A 25,221-nucleotide genomic window follows, 5' to 3' on the forward strand; every position below is an offset into this window, starting at 1 on the left:
TGTCTCCTGGGGACCTAGGGCCTTTGGTATTTGTAGCCTAGAAAAGATCGTCTGGATTTTGGTTCTCTTCTGTATACAAGTTGCTTTTAGAACAGTTTGGTGAAAGTTAGGCATTGAACAGTAAATGTATATGTATTTAGAAATAAGCCAATAGCCTTGGATGGCACTGATGGATGTAAAATTTTGTTTCCCTACCCAATAAAGGGCATCTCTAGAAATTCTACCAATAAAGGGCAGAATTGGACACCTCATTAGGGGAACCCTGCCAGCAAGGACCAGCAAATGAGGGACACACAGGTAAAAGTTCTGGGAAAAGCTCTATCTAAAAGTGAATCAGTTTGCTGCTGTAGGGAAGGACATTCATAGCTTTTTGTGTGTGTGTGGTGGGGGGTTAGTGGGAACTGAACCCAGCACCACTTTACCATGGAGCCACATCTCCAGTCATTTTTACTTAATTTTGAGAAGTTCTTTGCTTGACTGCTGAGGCTGACCTGGAACTTGTGATCCTGCCTTAGCCTCCCGAGTCACAGCTGTGCACTACTATGCCCAGCACTCCATAGTTTTGTAGGTGTTACAGTTTAGACCTAGGGTGGAATCTATTTTCAAATACTATAGTGTTGTATTGCTTAAAGTGTTGAGAAAAGTAGGGACATAAAACTTAGTGTTTACAAACTATAAATCAAAGGAATCTCAAGGCAGAAGTGAAGATCAAATAGAATTTCAGAACTGAGATTATTCTCATTTTGTAATTAAAGATTTTATTTTTATCAACTAAAAATCACATATTTTATATTTGAGGTTGGTCTAGGGTCAGTATTTATAACTGAAAGAAAATATTCAGGGACTAATGATTATCCTTAAGAACTGAGAGATACAGAATACTGATTCATAAATCCTTTTTCTCTTTACTAAAGCCCTATGAAGTAACATACATAAATAAGGGGGGGCTATATAATTCGCTCAATGTGAAACACGGACTTATGAGTGTGTGCATTAAATTATACTACTTTACTGCATTATGTTGATGGTTGAAATGTGATCAGGGCTGGATGAATTGGAACCCTCCATCAACTGACAGTCCATAGAGACAAGCATTTTCCTATATGATTTGATTGCCTGCCCTGAGTAAATCTACCATATAGACATGAAAAACATGATTAGAAAACACTAAGCCACTATATTACTCCAATAAGAGTCATTTTTTTTTTTTAAAACTCCCAAGTAAAAAGGAACTTACAAAAAAGTCCCAAACAGAAAAAGCATATTGTCAAATTTGGATATGTTATCGTGAAGAATCCTGCCTGGGTTACATTCACCTACAGACTTCAGATGAGTGACAGATCCAGATTTGATTTTAGCCTTGGTGAAGCGTAGAGGACAAAACTCAAATTCAACTTTCTGGATGGTGTGAATGACTCGATGAGCTCCTTTCTGCTGCTGAGTCTGCTGGCCAGGACACCCGGATGTGATAGGGCTTCAGTTCCTGAGGAGGGACAGAATCTGGGGCATTGCTCATGAGGTCGTGTCCCCGGAAGGATTTTGGGAAGGCTATGACATCTCTGATGCTTGGAGCTCCGGTGACAAGGCACATCAGTCTGTCTAGTCCTATGAGTAGAATACAGTTAGCAAATGAAAAATATATAGAAATCTAATATTGGCAATTACTTTGTTTTTCTATAAAAGTTGTAGAGAATTTTATTTTTGGTAGTACTGGAGACCAAACCTAGGGCCTCACGTATGCTAGGCAAGCACTCTAATGCTGAACTACTATTCTACAGAGAACTTCTAAATTAGAATCTCTCACAGTTTGCCGTGGTTTTAAAAGAACTGAGCTGGGCATGGTAGTAGTGTATGCCTGTAATCCCAGTGACTTGGGAGGCTGAGGCTGAAGGATCCCAAGTTTGAGGCCAGCCTGGGCAATTTGGCAAGATCCTGCCTCAAGGGGGAAAAAAAAAGGTAGGGGTGTAGCTCTGTGGTAAAGCACCTCCGGGTTCAATTCCCAGGACCATAAAAACCTTTCAAATGCAAATTTTTAACTGGTAAAATATATTTTAAAAATATTAATTAGGACATGTGCTTATTAGCATGTGTGAAGTTCTAGGTTCAATCTCCAGCACCAAAAATTAAATACATAAAAATACATTACTGAAATTAAAACAAACTTACATTCTCATAGAACTCTTGGACTCAACTCCACCCTCCACTTATCATAGGCTGAAAGCCCAAATTTGAGATAGTGCTATGGAATGAAGTTTAGTTTAAAAAAAGGGGCAAGTTATTTACCTAAGGCAATTCCTCCATGAGGGGGTGCCCCATAATCTAAAGCCTGGAGCAGATGGGACAGCAATTTCACATCTTCCTGAAATTCAAAAGATATTCCATTTAAAGGTATACTGAAGGTTCACTAAGTACCACATCCAAGGCTTAGGTGCTAGTGGGAAAATAAAGTTGAGTTATGAAAAAATACCTTGACGAGACTTAGTAATCGTAAAGATTCATTGGCAAAGTTAAAACAACAACAAAAAAACTTAAGAGGTTTACAGTTCAGCAAGGGAACAAGACAAATCACAGCTACATGTAGAAAAGTGCCTGGGGCCTAGTGAACACCACTATGGCTATTCTGCTAATATGAACAGAGTAAGACCAAGGAAGTGGAGGTGCAGGCTCAGAAGGGCAGGATGAGCAGCAGGGACTGTCCTGTCACAGGGACCAAGGGAAAAGCAACAGTGTCAAATGCTGCTGGGAAGCAGGAGAGCCTGAAGGCCAAGCACAGGCCAGACGGATGACACTGAGTAGCTTGTGGGGCAGTGTTCAAAGTGTGTCTGAGAACAATTCTCCAGCCAGACTACAGGTCAGGATCTAGTGGGGAGTTTCAAACAAATGGGTGCCAAGCTTCATGCCTACAGCATTTTATTTATGTGGGGCCCAGGAATTGGGGTTTTATTTTAATGCTGGAAAGGTGGTTCAATTTTATTTTTTCTTTTTCTTTCAGTACTAGGGATTGAACCCAAGTCCTTGACATACCAGGCAAGCACTCTACCAGTGAACCACACCCCCAGCCTTCTTTAAAACAGGGTCTCACTAAATTGGTTGGCCTAGAGCTTATGATCCTCCTGCCTCGGCCTTCCGAGTAGCTGGGATTATAGGCATGAGCCACCAGCTCCAGCCATATGATTCTGTTCTAATGGGCAACAGAGCAGGGCCGAGAACCACTCCAGTATAAGGAAAGGCAGAAGCAGTGTACTCTTACTCTTCTGAGAAGCTTGACAGTGAAAGGAATGAAAAAGGTAGGCTGGAAACTGACGACTGGAAGCTTTGGGTTTTGGACACAGGTTTCACAACGTCCTTAAAATCAAAGAGGGCCGCTGATGTTTTGAGTTCTGCTCTCATATCCACTTCATACCTGTTCCTTAATCCCACAAAACTAGTTTATAGGACCAGATATCTGGATGGTTTCCTTCATGAAACTTACCCTATCCTTCTAGAGAATCGCTGACAAACTGCAAATTCTCATGTCTGCAACTGAATAGACCCTTTTTTTTCAATTTTTAAAATACTATCGGACTCTCTATATCACTAAAATATACCCCTACCTTACATACAGCTCAAGTATCTTTTAAAAGGCATAAAATCTTTTCACTCTCTCAATATTTTCAGTTACTGGAAGTGACTTTTTTTGGGGGGATGGTAATGGGGATTTAACCCAGGGTGCTTTACTTCTGAGCTACATCCCCAGCCCACTTAAAAAATTTTTAATTTTATAAGGGTCTCGCTAAGTTGCTGAGGGTCTTGCTAAATTGCTGAGGCTAGCCTTGAACTTGTGATCTACCTGCCTCAACCTCCAGGCACTGGAATTATAGACACTGTGCCTGACTTGGAAGTGACTTTCAAGTAGTGTAGTGGTTAGCAACTTGAGCTTAAGAGCCAGTCTTTAATTCCTGGCTCTACTTATCTCTGTGCTATGTGACTATGGTCAAGGTACTTTATCTGCCTCTGTTTCTCATCTCTGAAATTTCAAAGAATAAAGGTATCTATCTCATGAGATTACTATGAGGATTAAATACATCAATGCATAGAAAGTACATAAACAGTTACAGGCATATTGTAAGCATTAATGTTACCCTTACTTTTACTTGCTTTTTCAATTCCTACACTAAAGGTAAAGAGATAAGCTAAACTATTTTGTATCTAGCAAATAATCACGATATGTTTAACAAAACTGAGGACAAAACAGTGAGGCCAGGTTAGATGGTATATTACCTTCAGTAGTGTCGCCAGGATGTAATGCTGTAGCTCTGCATCGTGAATTCGGATGGAACCTCCTCCAATCTCAGTGCCATTTAAAACCAAATCATAGTGTTGGCTGCGAACCTAGATTTATAGAGTCTTTATGTTAGGAAAAACTTCTAGCTTTCTGTTCTACAGATTAAAGACACTGTAGCTACTTAGACAATATATTAACCACTGGCTCAGTTTCTCCTGGAACTTCCAGAACTGGGTCATAGCTATCTTTAGACTATAAACTTTGAAGTTCTTTGTCCTTATTTACATGTTTCCTTTTTATTTGGAAGTATAGAGATATAGTACCTTTTCAGGTTCAGTGTACAGGAGGTGAATGTCACCAGGGTGGGGAGCAGTAAATGGGTGGTGGGCTGACTCCAGCTCCATGGGATTTTCCTCCTTGGGAAGAAAGAGTGGGAAATCTACCACCCAAAGGAAGGAGAACAGGGCTGGGTCACGAAGCACCATACCCTTCATTTCCAGAAGGTCAGCACATGCTAGTCGTAATTTTCCCAACAGAGAACACTGCAAACAGAAGACACATTTGAGTTAGCTTTCTTTCTTTCTTTCTTTCTTTCTTTCTTTTTGCGGTGCTGGGGATTGAACCCAGGGCCTTGGGCTTGCAAGGCTAGCACTCTACCAACTGAGCTATATCCCCAGCCCTGAGTTAGCTTTCTTGATGGTAAGCAGCAGATGCTGCTTTCTGCCCTTATCAAAGAAGGGATGAATATGGGGATAAATATATCTAACCCTAGAGACTACTGTGATCTTATTTATTTATTTATTATTATTTTTTTTTGCGGTGCTGGGGATTGAACTCAGGGCCTTGTGCTTGCAAGGCAAGCACTCTACCAACTGAGCTATATCCCCAGCCCTTATTTATTTATTTTTGACATGGGATCTCACTATGTTGCCCAGGCTAGCTTTGTACTATGTACAAAAGTCAGCAACTACTAAATTTCCTTCATCTGCAAAACCTTAAAAATGTAAAGTGTTTCATGTTTATGTAACTAAAACCATTAACCCTCTACTCAGGTGGATTTCCTAATCTGAGTCAGATCTAATTTGTGTGACAATGCCAGTGGAGGCTGGCAGCTGATGAAAAGACTACAGTCTTCATATGGTGCATTAAAAATTCTGAAAGACACATAACAGTGGATGCAGCTCCATCTCATGAAATCAACAGGTCATTTTAAATGTGCACATACAAAGGAGAAGAGAGGCAACATTCAGCATTGGTAGTACAGATGCCTGAAGGTAACTTTTCTTACTGCTTTCTTGTGTTCTCCAGCAGTCAGTAGGACTACATCATCTTCTTGAATCTCCATTAGTCTAATTAATTCCAATCTTTGTTTCTCCAGTATGAATTTAGCAACTGGTGAATTCCAGTTTTCCTTGGCTTTTAGGAATACAGGTAAGACTTCCTGTGATAAAGAAAAAGACTTAATCACTTATTGTGTGTGTGTGTGTGTGTGTGTGTGTGTGTGAGAGAGAGATACTGGGTACTGAACCCAGGCCCTTGTGTGTACTAGGCAAATGCTCTGCCACTAAACTACATCTATAATCCTTATTCACATTTTTTAAAAAGTGAGATTGATTTATTTTCTCATAGTACAAAGATTTCTTGCTCCCAGTGGAATTTAAATGAGACTACCACTATTCTCTTCCCTAAATCCCTTCAAAATGATAAGAAAGGAATTTTATTTTTTGTGGTATTGGGGACTGAACTCAGGGGAATTCTATCACAAACAAGCTATATCCCCATCCTGTTTCATTTGAGACAGTGTCTTGCTAAATTGCTGAGGCTAGTCTCCAACTTGTGATCTTCCTGCCTCAGTCTCCTGAGTAGCTGGGGCTATAGGTGTGCACCACTGAGCATGGCATGAAAGGAATTTTTATTTTTTTATTTTTATTTTTTTTGTGGTACTGGGGATTGAACCCAGGGCCTTGTGCTTGCAAGGCAAGCACTCTACCAACTGAGCTATATCCCCAGACAGAAAGGAATTTTTAAAAGTAATCTCACCACAGTGGAAAAAAAAAAAAAGAAGAAGGTGAAGGGAATGAAGTGTAGGGAATAATATCAGTAGATGAAAAATTTCTGCAAATTTCTGGTAGATTCCAAGTGAATGGTATAGGAGTGACTGAAGAAGCAAGATGCAGGAGGCTCTGGCCTTGGGAGGAATGGAGGCAGCCTCAGCACAGGAAGGAACTGATTTTACCCAGCAGAATCCTGGAAAGGCTAAGGACTCTACACCTAGAGCCCCCAGGGTAACAGCCAGTATCCTTGCTGCTCACCCAAAACCTACCCATTCACATAGTCCTGCATTTCTAATCAGCTTTCAAAATGCCTTATTCTTAAACATGCACAAGAGTCACCACAATTGAAATTCTGCAGTATTAAAAAAAAAAAAAAATCAATAAAACCAGAATAAAATAGAATGAAAAAGGGCTACAGGAAATACAAATATGAAAAAAAAGAAAAGTTCAACAGAAGACTTGAGGACTTCTAGAAAACAGAATAAAGGATAGGGAAAATGATAGGAAAAGACGTGGGGAAAAAAAGCGATATAAACTACCTGAAAGGGTTCAACATACAACTAGTAGAAATGCTAAAAAGAGATCAGAAAAAAAGAAGGATATCAAAATAATAAGAGCTGGTCAGTTGTAGAGTTGGTATGCAGCATGTATAAGTCTCTGGATCCAGTCCCTAGCCCTAGAAACAAAACAATCCAACAAAATAATAAAATAGTAAAAGAAATTTCCCCAGATGGAGATATGAGCTTTCATACTGAAAGGGCCCTTCAAGTGTGCAACACTTGAGTAAAAATATGCTCCAGGCTGGGCATGGTGGTGCACACCTGTAATCGCAGCTGCTTGGGAGGCTGAGGAGGAGGATAGTAAGTTCAGAGCCAGCCTCAGCAACTGAGCAACACCCTGTCTCAAAATAAAAAATAAAAAGGGCTGGGGATGTGGCTCCGTGGTTAAGCACCCCTGGGTTTAATCCCTGGTATCAAAAAAAGTGATCCAAAGCTGTACAAACTTGAAATTTCAGAACATCAAGATTCAGGAAGGCCTGGCGTTGCTCAATATTAGGGCACTTGCCTCGCATGCATGGTTCCCTGGGTTCAATCCCCAGCACCATTAAAAAAAAAAAAGGACCAGGAGGCTGAAAACTTCCAAAGAGGAAAAAATAAACAATGATGTCTGCTCTAAAGGAAAAAATCTATACAAGCAACAAACTTCTTATCAGTAACGGCAGATGGGAGAAGAAATAATCATGGCCATGTGGTATGGCTATTTAATTTTAACTAAAATAACAGCAACACATGCCTGTAGTCCTAGTTATTTGGGAGCTTAGGCAAGAGGATCACTTGAGCCCATGAGTTTGAGACCAGTCTGGGCACCATATTGAGATGCTGTTTCAAAGCAATCCTCCTCAGAAAGAACTGGAATTTTGCAAGGGTATTTTTTTTGTTGCTATTATTGTTTTTTGTTGGTGCTTGGGGATTGACCCAGGGCCTCAAACACGTTAAGCAAGCGCTCTACCACTGAGAAAGATCTCCGACCGATGCTTTTATTTTCTTTTGAGATAGAGTTTTGTCCAAGCTGGCCTCAAACCTGGAATCCTCCTGCCCAGTCTCATGAGTAGCTGGGATTATAGGCTGCACCACCAGGCCAGGCTTGGAAGAATGTTGATATGGCTGAAGCAAAAGGTATAGGGTATAAACAAACAGGAGGTAAATGAGATTGTCTGAAGGTGAGGTCTCATTGTGTTGGCAGGTGGGTCTCAAACACAAGATGTGTCTGTCAAAGGTGTACACAGAGTTTTAAAACAGGTATAGGAAGAACCTAAATACTGGAGGTCATTCACGCTTGTGATGCTTTTTTGTTATACATAGAGCACATAGGGTTCTATGTATTTTCTGAATTGAATTAAAATACCTTTATTTAAAAAGAGAGTGGTTGGTTGAGCTTTCATACTCTGATTAATGTTAATCCAATTAAATTGAAGTCTTAAGAGTTACACCCTGGGGAAACATAACTTTAAGATAAATAGAAAAAAAGTAGAAGAGTGATCTGAAATAACAAGACCCTCAAAATTAATGATATCTTAAAAGTTCAAGCAATCGGTTAAAAATACTGAATTCCCAAAAGGAAAAAAAAAAATTAGTTCTAATTAATTTCTTACCTCATTAAAATGGTCAGCTGCAAATTTTCTAATGGATTCAATGTCTTTCCTTTTTAAGTAGTTCTGATGAAAAATAAAAGTGAACTCATCAATACAACACTCTAGCTTCATAAACATGTTTATGACATCAATGGAACACAAATATATTTGTGTTTTTTCATTGCAGTAGTGGGATTTAATAAAAATTTAATTTCTGCTACTAAAGGATAAATTTTCCTGCCATCTTTCAGGCTGACCCTGTCCTTTAGGAGGACCCACAATGGAGTAGGAAGAGGTACGGAAAACCAGATCCCAGATGCCCCATCTCATCTGCCTTAACCTTACCCAACCCCACCAAAGCCACCGGAACTCTCTAAATGACAAAAAATTTCTTTTTCTTTTTCAGTATGAAGGATTGAACTCAGGAGTGTTCTACATCTGAGCTACATTCCCAGTCCTTCTTTAAAATATTATTTTTTGAGACAGGGCCTAACTAAGTTGCTAAGGCTGGCCTCAAACTTGCAATTCTCCTGCCTTAGTCCCCCGAGTACCTGAGCTTACAGGCATGCACCACTTCAAGAGGCTTCTAAATAACACCTTTCTTTTGGGAGGAGGTGGGTACTGGGGATTAAACTCAGGGGCACTCGAACACTGAGCCGCATCCCAGCCCTTTTATGTATTTTATTTGGAGACAGGGTCTCACTGAGTTGCTTACTGCCTCGCTAAGTTGCTGAGGCTGGCTTTCAACTTGTGGTCCTCCTGCCTCAGCCTCCCAAGCCACTGGGAGGTATGCACCACCATGCCCGGCTATATGACGTGTTTTTAAAGCTTATTACAGATCTTATTTTTCCCAGTTATGCAGGCCTCACTGGAAATAGCTGTGTCTGTATTCCACAGAAGGCTTTGGATATGGAATATGAAGGCTAAATAATTAAAATACAACTGAATTGTGCAAGAAAAAAATTTTCACACCCACAAAAGGATTCAGAATTTATTTTAGGTTCCTTTTTTTTTTATTATTTCTTTTTTTAAAATTTATTTTTATTGTAAACAAATGGGATATATCTTATTTCTCTGTTTGTACATGAAGTAGAGGCATACCATTTGTGTACTGTATCATACATTTACATAGGGTAATAGTTTTGACTCATTCTGTTATTTTTTTTCCCTTCCCCCCCACCCCTCCCACCCCTCCCACTCCTCTTTTCCCTCTATACAGTCCCTCCTTCCTCCATTCTTGTATTTCAGGTTTCTTAAAAATTCTTTATATCTTGCTTTTTCTAAACTGGATTAAGTTTCTTACAATTTTTTTTTTTTTTTTTTGGGTGCTGGGGATCGAACCCAGGGTCTTGTGCTTACAAGGCAAGCACTCTACCAACTGAGCTATCTCCCCAGCCCCAGTTTCTTATAATTCTTTGCATCTTACTTCAAATTATGTCAATGTCTTTCTAAGTGAGACACTGGTCATCATCAGCTATTCTCATGGGGCATTTCATTAGGAACAAGAGATACAAAGAAAAAATGATATATACTCCTCTAGGTCCCAGGTCTACTTAGGGAAGAAAAGACACACTTAAAACACAGTGAATAATACCAACTGGCAATAAGTTATCCTTTGCTTACCTGAATAACTTGTTATCCGAACTAGAGTAGGGATACCAAATTATTTTCCACTGAACACAGGAAGTGAATAAATAGTAATGAGACACAGTTCTTTCCCCATTCTAAATATACTAATATACTTATGTATCCAAATGAGTACAGTCTTTGAAAATAGTTCTGATTCAAGAACTTCTGGAATGAATACAGTAAACAGACGTGTTCTACCACTTTACAGGTGGTGCACGCTCAGCCCAAATGCTCTCCTTTCTCTTCCTAACTCTCTTTTTGCTTTTTCAGCGCCACCTCCTTCTAAAGAGGAGGTCGGTTGAGGCCAGAATCTTCAGAACACAAAAATCAACAGGCGAGGACTATGCTAGAGCAGCTATGGGGCTAAGGAGCCTTTGGATAAAATGAGATTATGGATGAAATACTAAATCCTATTCAGTGTTTATGCTCATAAAGTATCTCCGATGAAATTATCCAAATGAAGTACAACAGCACTGTTTAAAAGAAAGAACAAAAAAGGGCCCAAGATGTCGAATATAAACTCACATTCTTCAGGTTTATTGTTCTCTACTTAAAGTTTTAGGGACACTGTTAGACTTTGAATAAAAATATGTACTTTTCAATACATAATTTTGTTTAAAAAGAATAGTCCTTCCTCAAGTTTAAATGTGCCAGTGTTAAACATATTTACTTCCAAAACACACATAGTAGAGAAAACAGAACTGTGCTTCACTTACTGCGCCTTCACGGACACACATGGCTTTGACAGTTCCTTGGGGCTTACTAAGTGCATCTTGAAGAAATCTGACCTCTGTGTTTCTGAATGCATTAGTGATATCGACAATCTGGGAAAAGGGCAACAAAAAGAGGTAACTGAACATGAAGTCATTTTTATCTCAAAACATTTTACAAACAAACAGGATTTCAAAGAAGGAAACAGATCTTGATAATATTTACATTCACAGAGGGCTAAGCACAATGCTCAAGGGTTGAACACTATAACATGTATTTTACAAATATTTATTTCATCCACACAAGAGTAGTAGGTTGACACTCTATCCCCATTTCATAAATGAGTAAACTGAGGCACAGAGAAGGAAGTAACTTGTCAAAGATGACAAAGCTAGTAAGTGGCAGAGCCAAAATTTAACCCACGTGGTTGGGACTTAAGACCCACTATTCCATATTACAAAGGGAGAAATAAGTAGTTAAGTTGGTAGCTATATGTACAGTTATGACTGTGTGCATCATATCTACCATTCTAAGAAATGAGTACAGACTTTAAAGACCAGGCAGAATTCAATTTCTAAGGAATTTTTGTAAGAACTGAGATTCAGAAATGTCACCAGCATTAAAAAGTTCAAGGGATATTGTTCTCTCAGAGCAAATAATGAAAGGCCTGGTAATGAAACTGCTCTATATAAATTCTACTCCTGTCCTTGCATACACATAGATATTAATAATCTGAATAAATGTCTTCAAGTGTTTGAGTTCTTTATTGACCAAGGAAAATGAAGAACTCTGGATCATTTGCCTTCTAACTACCATTCTGGCTTAAAAAAAATTGAATTAGAATACTATTTTTTCTTTCAAGTTATTATTCATGTCCATATAATCAACAACTAGGAAGTACTGTAATAAAAACTTATAACAAGTATCTTGCTCTTAGAAATGGATCTTGAGGGCTGGGAAGATAGCTCAGTTGGTAGAGTGCTTGCCTTGCAAACACAAAGCCCTGGGTTCGATCCCCAGCACCGCAAAAAAAAAAAAAAAAAAAAAAAGAAATGGATCTTGAAACACATTAGATAGAAGCAAAAAAAGCAATTTAATGCTAACATGCTATTTTATTCTTTCTTGCTGTGTTCTGTAACAAGGTAAAAAAAATGTGATCTAATAGTGTATAACCCTTGCAAGTTTCATTAAAATGAACTATTTGGGAGCAAGGTTCTGGAAAAGTGTGGAGAAGTACCTTCATCCCGAAGCGAGTGTCAGGTTTATCAGTTCCGTAGGTAGCCAATGCCTCAGCAAAGGTCATGGAAGGAAAAGGAACCACCAAAGGGTCTTTGTCACTGGGCCAGGAATACTGGAGCAGACCCTCAATTAAACTCTGGATCCCAGTCTGGTCTACAAAAGACATTTCTATGTCAATCTGAAATCAAAATAACACAAGGAAACTATTTTGAACAGTCACACACACTATATTTATATATACATTTCTCTGCTTTCAAATTACCACAGGATTCTGCACCAAAAATACAATATATGGCGACAGTGTAAATATTATTACATATCTGCTTTAAGTCAGGCACCATGCTAATGTCTTACATCAACTTGCTTAGTTTCCACAACCAACTCATGGCTTAAGGTTCAGAGAGCCTGGGTAATTTGCCTGTGTACCTGCCATTAGGAAGTTGTGAAGCTATATGTGATCCCAGGTCTGTCCAACTCCATAGCTTTTGATTTTTTGCACTTTATCACACTGATCAATATACTATCATGCAGAAACCAAATCACAATGGCTTTGATATGTCCACAGATAAACAGATTAAATGTCAATATACAGAATTATGAGATTTTTAAATGTGCAAGAAATTTGCCTTAAGAACTTTCATATCAGGAACATTCCAACATTGTAGGCACCTCTGGCATTCCTCAGCTGATGACCACGCTCCTCATGAGAAGGATACAAGAAATAGACCAAAAATTGGATAACAAGAGCCTCAACTGCAGGTGAGTTTATATGGGGTATGCAGGTGAGTATGTAAGGGGTACTGTGTAATGAGAAGTAAGGTATATAAAGGTACTTCCCTGGTGCTCATGTAACTTCGTACCTGAGTAAATTCGGGCTGCCTGTCTGGTCTTGAACCTTCATCTCGATAACATCGGGCAACCTGAAAGTATCTACAAGTGAAAGACGGCATCAACTGAGTCATGATAATCTTTCCCTAAAGTTTATCATAATGCAGGCTATGAAGTAAATTAATCCTGTTACCTAAAGGACATAAGAAACTTATTTTTTAAGATACTTTAATTGGGTACACAGCTGATCCATGAGAAGTTACTATTCTATACATTATTTCTAAAATATTCTCTGGCCCCTTAGGACAGTCATAATTAGAGTGTCATGCAAACCAGTCGGTGCTTTTTCTTCCAGTCAGTGCTTCTCTGCATTTTACTCTTGCTCTGGCAGGCTGAGGTGCCGCTGCTGTAGGAACACAAGGGGGCTTCCTGTTCTGCGTCATCGAATGCTCATCCTCCTCTGCTGAAACGCAGCTGTCTCTGAGGGTGTGGCTCACAATGCTTTCAATGTAACTTCAAACCTCTTCATACTTTGTTTGCCAGCCAATTTTTTTTTCTTTGAGACAGGGCTTCACTGTTGCTCAGGCTGGATGGTCTCAAGTGACCTTCTGCCTCTCAAGTAGCTGTGACTACAGACTCACTCCACTGAGCCCAGATCACAGTTTTCAAATTTCCATGCATTTATATTTTGGTTTATTTTAGTTGTTTTTATTCACTCTCATTAACTTATGACAACAGAACCCTTTTCTTTTTAACCCCTGTCAAATTTATTAGCATAGACCTTTGTACAGGGTAGCTACCAAATAAGTTTTTTTCACCTTCAGTAATGGGGATTGAACCCAGAGGTGCTCTACCATTGAACTACATTCCCAGACCTTTAAAAACATATTTTTTGGTACTGGGGATTGAACCCTGGGGTGCTTTTTACCACTGAGCTACATCCCTAGGCCTTTTTCTTATTCTGAAACAGGATCTTGCTAAGTTGCTGAGGCTGGCCTGGAACTCGTGATCCTCCTGCCTCAGCTTCCTGAACTGCTGGGATTACAGGTGTGCATCACTGGGCCTGGCAGTAACTTTTTGCCAAATGATGACTACTATAAAGTTTTCAGGGTATTTTATAAGTACTCTTTGAACTCCTATAAATTTTCTAACCTCAAGAGGCAATTTTTTGAATTTTTCCCTTTCTTTCTTTCTTTCTTTTTTACAGTATGATCAGTTTACTTTTGAGCAGTACAATTTCCACATTTTTCAACAAAGTTACAGAAATACGAGTTTAAAATCATCACAGATTTTTTCAAGAATTCTTTCCCTTTACATGATGTTTACTTCTCAAGCAATTTTAAATAACTGCATCAGTTTTAATTCCACAAGATTTAAATACCATTTTGCCTGCTAAATTGGGACTGTTCCTTTTATTGACTTCATTTTAAAAATCTGAATATCAACATTTTGATTATGATAAAATAAATCTTGTTTTACATGTGTAAAAATTTATGTCAAACTCCACTTTCAGAATATCCCTCAGAATGTTATACCCATGTTCGGTTATATTTCAGAAATACTTTACATGGAAAATTCTAATGTACTCTATGCTTTTCACACTATTCTGATTTTCTGCTTTTGTATTTTACATCTGGAATATTTTTCCTATGTACTTAATCCACAATTAAGAACTTTTACATTCTACCTTCGTCCCTTGCATTTTATGAAATGTTTTCAAAATCAATAATTTCCTAAAAATATAACTCAAAAAATGCAGCAAGAAAGTCCTTATTTTGTAGTAACAGAAGCGGTCAATAAGAACTAAAGTAAAGTTATTGACTTATGAACTCTTTACAAAGTCTCTAAGATTATCTATGATGAACAGACTTTAAAATAAAAGAATATTAGATGAAACTTTTATTTTGAATGTGATTTAGTTGTATGTTCAAACTAAATGATTAGGTATAATTTACTGCTTGATCAAAATTAACAAAATATAATAAACTATATTTACAACTCAAATTGAAAAATCACTTTCTAAAGAAAAATTCTCTGCTTTATATTATCATAATTTTCCTATGGATTATAGGCAAAGAATGAAATGATATTGTACCACAGATGGTTATTAAAAGCAATATGAGGATAATTTGAATACGATGTACATACATAATTTTAAAACAAATATTAGGGTTATTTTCTCTGAAATGTTAGCTTACTAATGAAAAGAATCAGCCCAAATCCACATATTATAATAGCTGTCCTCTTCAAAATTCTACTCTTCCATGTAGATACTTCTTCCACTAATGGTGTATGAGTTGGATCATTTTCCTGTTCATTTTGCAGCTGACTTCCACCTTTGCCACTTCAGGTAACTCTCCAAAATTTATCTCTTCTACCTCCAGTTCTTTAACAGCAGCCAGAATTTTTTGCTGATCTTTATTGGTAATCCCAAACTTTAGTAAGTCTGTCATATGTTCCAGTCCAAGACCATGTAAAAATATTTCCAGATCTCCAAATTCTGTGTGTGAACCAAATATATGATCTTTTCCTTTATCAGGATCTGCTGTCAATTGTTTACAAATAGCGTCTTCTTTAGTTAGCTCTTGAAGATCTCCTTCCAATGGATTAAAAGTCAAAGAAAGAAAGTTGAAGATCTCAAGATGTTTGTTTCTTTTTGCAATCTCACTTGGTGTCTTTCCATCTTTGGTTTGTAGCATTTTATTAGTTCCAAGTTCAAGCAACTTCAAAACTACATTTTTATGACCTTGACGTGCTGCCCATGTTAAAGCAGCATAACCATTCTCATCCTGGGCATTCACTTCTGCTCATGTGCAACCAGGAGAGCAACCACCTGAGGGTAGCCATTCCGTGCAGCGTACATAATGGGAGTCATCAGTCTCCTACAAGTTACATTTGGATCAGCATTTCTTGAAAGTAGCAGCTCTACACACTTCAAGATCTGTTCTTCAGAGCCACAAGCAGAACATGCAGTCATCAACAGTCTGCTTAGCCTTATCAAAGCTTGCATTAGCACCTCTGTCCAAAAGGAGCCGAACCATCTCTACATTGGCAACGCTAGCAGCATACATTCAGAGGGGTCCATCCATATTGAAAGCTGGAATGTACACTAATGTCAGAGTCCAGGAGCTCCTCCACTAAGGAAGTATCTCCAGTGGTCAATGCCTTCTTGAACGTTGCATTCTTTTCTTCTGTTGGCAACAGCCTTTTTAATTTCTGGGGTACCCAATCTGCCAGCTGTCATCCTCACTATCGCTACTCTCCTCTCTGCCAGCCACCGCCACCCCGGAGCAGGCCTTTTACCTTCCCTTTCTTTCATTTTTTGACAACTAATAGCATAAAAAACTCACCTGTCTAAACCACCAACCATCAGAAGCTGCTTAAACTGTTGAGGACTCTGAGGGAGAGAGTAAAACTTTCCAGGTTCCCTGGATGGTACTAGAAACTCTTTGGCACCCTTTTAAAGAGAGGGAGAGGAGAGACATTATTAAAAAAATAAACCCAAGCTACAACTGACTGATGGAAGTTGATACTTCAGCTCATTGATGAAATTAACTAAAGAGCAACATTCCCCAATGTACTGGGTCAATGTTCCTTGAAAGGGACAATGTTCTTGGAAGCTGTGGCTAGGGATAAGTGAGGTCAGGGAATGTGGGAATGGCAAGCTGCTGAGATATCATGTGTCAGTGTCTGTTGTCTCAGCACCAATACAGACAACAGAGAAGTGCTCCTGACCAAGATGGGGGTGAAGAGAAGCTTGGACTACAATATATGTTTCAGGAGAGTTGCTCCCAGCACAGAGAAGAGATAGCATGTATATATAAAATTTTATGTATATATAAAATTTTCAGTTGACACATAATTAGAGATGTCTGTTTGTTTTTTACACTTTTCTTTTTTTTTGTACTGGGGATTGAATCCAGGGACACTACCACTGAGCTATATCCCCAGCTCTTTATTTCATTTTGAGACAGAATCTTGCTAAGTGGCTGAGGCTGACCTTGAACTTGTGATCCCCCTGCTTCAGCCTTCCAAGTCACTGGGATGATAGGCATGTGCCACCATACCTGGCTGAAATGTCGGTTCTTAACAAACAAGGATTTTGTTTTTAAGGAACCAATTCATTAATAATTTGCATCTATAAATTGCAAGGGAAATAAAATTCATGTGAAAAAAAAAGAGTTCTGACTCAAAATGCTGACTCAATAATTTTCTCAATTCTTAAGAAACTCTAGGGGCTGGGGATATGGCTCAGTTGGTAGAGTGCCTGCCTCGCAAGCACAAGGCCCTGGGTTCAATCCCCAGCACCGCAAAAAAAAAAAAAAAAGAAACTCTAGTTAATGTGACCATCCTGTGGCATTAAGTAAAATGAAACAAAATAAAAATAAAAGTGGACCAAGCGAATATAAAAGCAAGGTGGTCCACTTTACAACTAATAGGACATTATTAGAATTATTTCAGCAATATACATACCCCTGGGGTCCTCTTAAACAATGTTGGGGTTTCTATATCCACAAACCCTAAAAAGAAAGAAACATCAGAATTTAATAGATATGAATCTGTCAAATATGTCTATACTACAGTCCAACAAATGAGAAGCTCCTCTTTAATTAATAATTTTGGCTAAAATAAGCTATCATGCCTAATTTTATTGGTTTTTACAAGTCAAAGAATCTGAAGTTTTTCTAAAAGATTCTGTTTTGTTCATAAAGCTGATACTTTTGATGTGAAATAATCCTAAATATTTGATGGATTCTTGTTTACTAAACTGTTCTGGTATTCAAAATGTTCTGCTAGTATAGCAACTGTAATAACAAAAACAGAGCAGGAAAAACCCCAGAATTGATCAAGGCATGTAGTTAAATACACAAGCCATTTCCAAGGTTCCAACAAATGATGTATAAGCATAATAAAAAGTTAGGCAAACTTATACTGTAGAAACAACCAAAATGCCGTCCTGCCTTCTATAGTGATGGAGAATGCTAGGCTAAACAATGTAATAGGCATTACTACCTTTAAAAGGATGTATCCGTGATCCATGAACAACTGGTGACTAAATCATGCTCTACGGTATAATACCTGTATATGAACTTTTCTTCAAAAACTACACATGGAGTTAATTCCAAACTTCTGCCAATACCTGACCCATGATAGGAGGAGGATAAAATAAAACTGAATAAAACCTAAGAGATGCTAAAAAGCCCCAAAGGATATTCACACTTTACCTTACCATGCAGATTACAAAGATATTCCCGCATCTTCATGACCACCTGGGACCTCAGTCGCAGGTTGTACTGCATTTGGAAACTACGCAGGTCTAAGTAGCGATACTGCAAACGCAGGGCTTCTGTTTTCTAACAAATGAAAAGATTTCTGTTGATTTTTTGAATGTTTACAGGTGTTATCTTAAGCTCTGTCTTCAGCTTCGATCACCAGGTAGCCTACAACATGCTGTCTGCACTGCGTGTATACCTTCTAGTCTCAACTCCTACAATTTCTAACTTTGTTACTAGTACAGATTTCACGTTTCTTACTATTTATGAGTATTAACATCACCCTTCACTAATTGAAACTTACCTATTTTATTAAACACTTATCCATTCATTAAAGCCCACAGTTGACTTGTGAAACAAAATTTTAAGTGTTTGAAGATCTTTTAAAAAGACTTATCAATTGAGTGTGGTGGCACATGTCTGTAATCCCAGTGGGCTTGGGAGGCTGAGGCAGGAGGATTGAAAGTTCAAAGCCAACCTCAGCAACTCAGTGAGACCTTGTCTCAAAATAAAAAATAAAAAGGGCTGGGAGTGTGGTTAGTGGGTAAGTGCCCTTGGGATTTAAATCCTGGTACAAAAACAAAACAAAACAAAAAACAAACAAACAAACAAAAAACCAACCACATCAAAAACTGCTGACTTATTTCTGGATGGACCCTGGACTACAAGTATAAGGAATGCAAATGGATGGCAGATGGAGCCTCCTCTGCTGTCCTGGCAGTAACGTGGTAAGGTACGCTTATGTTCAAGGCTGTAAATCTGCATCCCTCTTTGTGCTGAGCAACTTTTTAAAAAAATACTTTCCACCTGGAATAGCTCCTTCCTTAGATACTAGAAACAGAAATAGTAAGAAATACCTCTTTTTTTTCCCCCTGCTCTGGGGTGCTGGGGATTGAACCCAGGGCCTTGTGCTTGCAAGGCAAGCACTCTACCAACTGAGCTATATTCCCAGCCCACCTCTAACTTCTTTCTAAATACTTATCTTGGGAAAACTGTATATTTTCTTTTTCATAATAAGGTCAACTCTGTAATTATTACTTGTGCTTGCCTAGCACATGTGAGACACTGGGTTTGATCCTCAGCACTACATAAAAATAAATAAAATAAAGGTATTATGTCCATCAGCAACTAAAAATATTTTTAAAAAAAAATTATGGTATGTAGGGCTGGGTAGAGCACTGGCACGGCATGTGAGGCCTCCAATTTAATCCCTAGCACCATAGTGAAAAAGAAAAAAAGAGGTACATGCAAGTCTATAATTGTGAACCAGTTGAAAATCATCTGGGTATACTTACCCAGTGCTGTCTAGCTCCCATTACCCCTCAAACTTTGACAAAGAATTCCTAAATTATAGTAATTCTATTTATGTTTGGGCTTGGGAAGTTGCTCTAACCACAATTTTATCACTGTTACAGACTTAAATTTAATAGGTGCAGGATTCCCCTATACCATTTGACAATTTCCAAGATAGATATAAATTTTCTTTCAAAATGTTAACGAGTAACAAAAAACTTATAACACCTCTAGTCTTAAAAACAGACTCATATTTCAACCTGTCTGAAAAAACTCTAGGCGTTTACAGACTGCAACAGTTTAATGAACTGCTACTATTTAAGAACAATTTGTTAATTACAGAATTAACAGAACCATATGTGATACATCTATAGTAAGATGTTTAATTTTGTAGAAGATAAACATTTTCATGAAAAAGTTCTGAAAATTCTGGTCATCAACATTTTCCAGACATTCTCATTTATTAATAACAGAAGTTGGTACCTTCACAAAGTCCTTAATTTCAAACGGCAACTTCTTGCAGGAATTCAAAAGCTCAGCTGTTTTAACCTTGATTTCTATTTCACCTGTTGGCATTTTCTTAAAGATAGAAAAGACCTAGTTTAAAAATCACTGATCAAGACATGTACACAATACACATTTACAAAACACATGCATTATTTATAGATGTAAAATGTGTAGGTGCTTAGAGTGTATAGTATAAAAGCATGTATGTCTGTGCACAGCTTTGACATTTTTGTGCCTATCCATGGCTGATACTGAGATATCATCAAATATCACCATGCCTTTGTCAACATTAACAAATGTCTTAGTATACATAATTATATTGATGTGTTTAATATAATATTAATGAAGATGCTGAAATCTATAGGTTCATCTACAGAACTTACTGAGGTTTTAGTGCCTAATAACCAACAGGTACTTGGTCTATGTTGCCTGAATGTATATAAAGACATTGCAAATGCAAACAGGTAAAATTTATATAAACAGTTTCTAAACTACTAACTGGATTTTCCTGTCCTGGAGGTCGGGAAATGACTGTTCCAGAGACTTGCACCACAGATTCCAGAGGAGCTTCACATAAAATCTTCTTTACAGAGGCAGCTGACTACATGAGAGGAAAACAATTTCAAGAAAAAAATGAACTTACAGGTATCTTCAGTAGCTGAAAGTTTATGGTTTAGAAAAATGTTAATATTCACAGCTTACCTGCCATAATACTTCCCACAAAATGACTGTTTTATGTAACACTTGGTAAACTGCACCCTCATTTTGACTCCATGCAATATAGCAAGTAAAACTATCAGTTAAGAGTTTTAAAAACTTCCTCAAAGGAAAATAAGAACAACTATTAGTAATGCAAACAGCTCCCTCATGCTTAAAAGGCAACTGTCTCCAGGGTTGGTCTAAGGGGAAGTTAAATCCAACAGCAAAAATGTATCATAGTGAATGGGCATGTCTAGGTTAGCTATGGTCACCTCTAACTTCTCATTCCCCAAATGGTTCACTGTTCTTACTTAGCTGAGCAAATCTTACTTTCCTTTGGCATATAAGTATTTGTAAAAACTACCACAACTAGGCACCAGCAGTGCCCGACGGGCATGATAGCAGTTCTTTTATCTAATATGAATAGTAAGTATGTTAGAGCAGGTGTTCCCTTCACTGGGCTCAAAAAGTTAAGGGTATAGAAAGATAAAAATAGAAGTTTCCATCCTATCCTTGTCCTCATGGACCTCAGCTCCCCTCCCCAGAAGCACCCGATGTTAGCAGATTCATTTCACAATGGACAGAAACACACACACATGCAGTGAACACACATTCCATCTCTTTCCTTGTTTTTCATTTGGATAACAGCATCCTACATGCTCTTCTATGTCCTGTTGTGTGTGTGGGGTTTTTTTTTTTTCATTTAACAATGCATCTTGGATTTTTTTCTTATTAGTAAAGAGATTCATTTTTTTCCCCCATGACTGAACAGAATATCCCATTGTAAAGTATGCATGTTGTCTTTTAAACTAGTATCTTATTGGAGGACACTGAGGTTGTTCCCCAATTTTTTCTATTAAAAATAATCCTGAAATGAATATTCTTGTATGTATGACATTTTGCATCTGTGTAAGTCTAGATGTAAGATAACTGTCAAATAATTTTCCAGAAGTGGAATGAATAGTTCAAAGGATATATGCAATTGTAATTTTGATACTGTCAAGTTGCTTTCCATACAGCTAGTGATGATGTACTCCTTCCAAGAATGCATGAGCACCTGCTTTCCCAAACAAGTGTGTTGTCAAGTCAATGTGTTAAAAACAATCTTAGTAGTTTTAATTCACATTGCTCTACCTATGAGTGAGGCTGGGTATACGTTCATGTGTCTGGAAGTCATTTATATTTTCTGTAAATTTCTTCTTTCTTTTCCTTCCCCTCCCTCCCTCCCTGCTTGCTTGCTTGCTTGCTTACTTCTTTCCTTTCCGGTGCTGGGGATTAAGTCCAATACTTTATGCATGCTAGGCAAGTGCTCTACCACTGAGCTACATTCCCAGCCTACTGGTCTGTTTTTTTTTTTTTTTTTTTAATTGATTTGTAGTAATCTTTTATTTTTATTTTTTGGCACCAGAGATTGAACTCAGGGGCACTTAACCACTGAGCCACATCCCCAGCCCTTTTCTGTATTTTATTTCAAGACAGGGTCTCATTGAGTAGCTTAGTGCCTCAGTAAGTTGCTGAGGTTGGCTCTGAACTTGAGATACTTCTGCCTCAGCTTCCAGAGTCGCTGGAATGTACAGGCATGCACCACCATGCCTGGCTATAGTAGCCTTTTAGCTACTAGAGAAGCCATTTGTCTATGACATGAGTTGCACAGACTTTTTTAGTTTTGCATGTTAATCTTGCTTATGGTAGTTTTTAGTTTTTATTAACAATAAGTCTCTGAATTTAAAATCTCAAACATACTTATCAATCAAACTACTCAGTGTACTGTAACTACAGCATCAAAGTTTTTAACAGTAGAACACTTTCTATTACCTCATCCTGGGGAATGACAACTTGAACAAGACCATGGAAATCCCTTAGGACTAGGAAGATGTTTTGCCTGATTGAAGAAAAAGAAAATGAACATTTTAAGATAAAATCTCTGAGCCCAAAATTTAAGCAGAGAAAATCAGTTCAGTAACAAACAAAAACCGCAAGCAATTTCTCATGTTCTTTTTTTACAAATAACTATGTACTCCCATTACTACATTCATGTAATTGTTATCTACATTGCTTATTAATGAAAACAAGTGATTTTTTTCAATTTCAACTTTTATTGGTTATTTATATAGCCTACTAATCTACAGATGTTTATTAAAGAAAAAGCAGATTTAAAATTAAAAGAAGCTTTCATTGACTTAACTCTTCATAAGAAAATTTTATGAAGTTTGGAAACTTTTTACATGGTGCAATCCAAACATAATATAATAAGGTATTAGAAATCTGATTGGTCATTTCTGAAATACAGCAATGTAAGGGTTTTTTTCTTCTTAAAAAAAGATACAATCTGAAATTTCCTGAAAGAGTTCCAACTACTAATTTAACAACTCTACAAATCATCAAAAGGTCCCAGGAATTTCAACATTTTAACATTCAATCTACACTTTTCATGCTGTCTTTAGTAGCTGAAAGAGGTACAGAAAACCTCTTCAGATTTTGGGTTCAGGTAACAAAACCACCAAATTTATAGGGTAAACATCCACCCACTAGGGACACATACTTTAGGAAGGTTACACAGCCTACGTATTTTGGATCTCTTTAGCCTGGACATACTACTCACATATGGTCTGGAATAGAGAGATGAACAACAAAAAATGGGCTCTGATCTTAAGAAATCACTGTTGATGCTTTTAGGTTTTTTCCCCTACCTAATATTAGGATGAAATAAGCTCTTTTCCCTATGCTACTCGAGCTTCCAAGTTGGTTTATAGGATTTTGGCCTATTTCCAGTTACTGGTCATAGGAACTCTTCAGATTTAGTCAGTTCAGGGCTATTTTAGTCCATTGGTGGATCAACCTTCATTTTTATTCTCTTATGGTACTGGTACTTACTAAGAGTGACACCATTTAGACCTTTCAAAACAAAAACTAAAAATTCAGTGTATTTTGAGAGTCCTGCAGGAGTTAATCAAAGCTTTTTATTCTCATGACCACTTAAAACATTAGTAAAGGTTTGGAAGTGCTTTGGGGAAACAATCACCATGCACTCATTTTTTTTGTGTGGTATTGGGAGATTTAACCCAGGGGAGCTCTACCACAGAGCTACACCCCAACCCTTTTTTATTATGAGATAGGGTCTGGCTAAATTGCTGAGGCCTCCCCAGTTGCTGGTATTACACACACATGCCACTGCATCCTGGCCCACTATACTCTTATACCTCAATTTACCTTCGATACTGAATCCATCCACACAAGGTGACTTCTTGGCCTAAGTGAGAAGAACGCAACTCTCCACATGTGTTGGTTCTGGCAATAAAGCTACTGAATTCTTGAACAAAGAAAAAAAAGGATAAAGGGCAATATTAAAAATACATTATTTGCAGACTGCTTAAAAATAAAGATTTTCAAGTCACAGAATCTTAAATATTTCAGGTAAAAATGTGTAAAATTAGTCAGAGCATGTGGATTCATCCAGTATTAAATTTACCTGCAAATGTGTCAAAAGCCAAGTGAATAACTGTCTGAATGTAAATTTTGGCCTTGCATTAGAAAATCTAGCTCTTTTGGATCTAGCACTTGCACTGACCTAAAATTCTAATTGCCCAATTCTAAATCTTACACATTTCTTTCGCAAGATCTTAGGAATTACAGATGTTTGATGGTGTAGTAACCATATAGCTGTAGTATGAAACTAGTGTGTAACAGCCAATTGCACACAGGAAAACTATTAAAAATGTGAAAGTTTTTTTTTTTCCCCCTCCTACTTGTACATCAACCAAATGTAGAACAGCCTACAAAGCGGGTACCTTTCTATGGTCTTAAAAACAAAACAATGAAAAAAAGTGCATTATAAGGAAAGTAAGGAGGAAATGATCCGCTTCTCCATACATACAGCTATCAAGACTGGGGAGAAATGGCTGCAGAAAACAGGTTCTTCCCCGTTTTCACCTGGAATTCTCCTCTGTGAACTCAGCGCCAGACTTCGGGAGAAAGAACCCCAGGTTGGCTGGGTGGTCCTTCCGATAGGTCGGGATAAACCCCTGCATAGTTGACTTAGCCAAGAAGGGAAGTACATGTTGAGACCCCAGGATGGCGGGAGACGATCACAAATCCCACGCTGTCGGTGTTGAACAGTGGTCAAAACTCTTTTGGAAATACACCGAAGTCCCTTCAAATTTTAGTTCCTACTCTTCTCCAACATTTAAGCCCTCCTCCGCTGAAGGGCCGGGTACGAGCGTCTACCAACTACAGAAATCTGCAAGGTTTTGGAGGTCCATGGGTGAGCGGTCAGGGGAAGGCCCTCTCTCGCTTCAGTGCATCACTTTCCACTTCTATCAATGCCGCTGCGCCAAGTGACCGCAGGGCGAGTCTGCAGCGCGGCGCGGGCGCGAGCCGGGACCTCAGACGCTGAAAGGCCCGTCACCCGGCCTTCTTCCCCGCCTTCTCGAAGACTCCCACGGGCAGAGTCGGAAAACAAGGAGAAACGTCTCCCAGACCTGGCGGCCGACCTAGGGTTTTCTGCAAGAGGAAGGCAACCAAACCCGAGCGCTCCTAAGCCGGAAACCACGCACAGACCACGGAGGGAAGCCAATGGTCCTTCTGCGCGCCCAG

General features: G+C 38.3%; 1 protein-coding gene and 1 pseudogene across 3 annotated transcripts; both read right to left on the reverse strand.

Moving 5' to 3' along the window:
* Nucleotides 1-747: 747 nt before the first annotated feature.
* On the reverse strand, nucleotides 748-25,171 carry Dars2 (aspartyl-tRNA synthetase 2, mitochondrial). 3 transcript variants are annotated; one of them, XM_047521351.1, is made up of 17 exons: nucleotides 24,559-25,171; nucleotides 23,839-23,938; nucleotides 22,444-22,510; nucleotides 20,429-20,530; nucleotides 19,906-20,001; nucleotides 18,087-18,210; nucleotides 17,330-17,376; nucleotides 16,207-16,313; nucleotides 12,889-12,958; nucleotides 12,027-12,206; nucleotides 10,795-10,902; nucleotides 8,471-8,533; nucleotides 5,553-5,705; nucleotides 4,588-4,806; nucleotides 4,261-4,371; nucleotides 2,284-2,359; nucleotides 748-1,605 (listed from the first exon to the last, which is right to left on the reverse strand). In XM_047521351.1, the coding sequence occupies exons 1-17, from the start codon at nucleotides 24,683-24,685 to the stop codon at nucleotides 1,391-1,393; spliced, it is 1,965 nt and encodes a 654-aa protein (XP_047377307.1). In that variant the 5' UTR covers nucleotides 24,686-25,171; the 3' UTR covers nucleotides 748-1,390. The 3 variants fall into 3 exon arrangements, with proteins under 3 accessions (XP_047377307.1, XP_047377308.1, XP_047377309.1); XM_047521353.1 differs by lacking the exon at nucleotides 2,284-2,359 and having other exon boundaries at nucleotides 1,473-1,605; XM_047521352.1 differs by lacking the exons at nucleotides 19,906-20,001; nucleotides 20,429-20,530.
* Nucleotides 14,900-16,155, reverse strand: LOC124961921 (ankyrin repeat, SAM and basic leucine zipper domain-containing protein 1-like; annotated as a pseudogene).
* Nucleotides 25,172-25,221: the final 50 nt, after the last annotated feature.

The sequence above is a fragment of the Sciurus carolinensis genome, chromosome 12, assembly GCF_902686445.1.
Source record: "Sciurus carolinensis chromosome 12, mSciCar1.2, whole genome shotgun sequence".
Lineage (NCBI taxonomy): Eukaryota > Metazoa > Chordata > Mammalia > Rodentia > Sciuridae > Sciurus > Sciurus carolinensis.

Bases quoted from the DNA above. Each gene is read 5' to 3' on its own strand.
- Dars2 (XM_047521351.1), bottom strand. From the start codon at position 24,685: ATGTACTTCCCTTCTTGGCTAAGTCAACTATGCAGGGGTTTATCCCGA. The intron at 17,377-18,086 runs GTAAGGTAAAGT...CTTTCTTTTTAG, and splicing joins ATATCTTTGTAATCTGCATG to GGTTTGTGGATATAGAAACC. The intron at 5,706-8,470 runs GTAAGAAATTAA...TCTTTATCACAG, and splicing joins CAGCTGACCATTTTAATGAG to GAAGTCTTACCTGTATTCCT.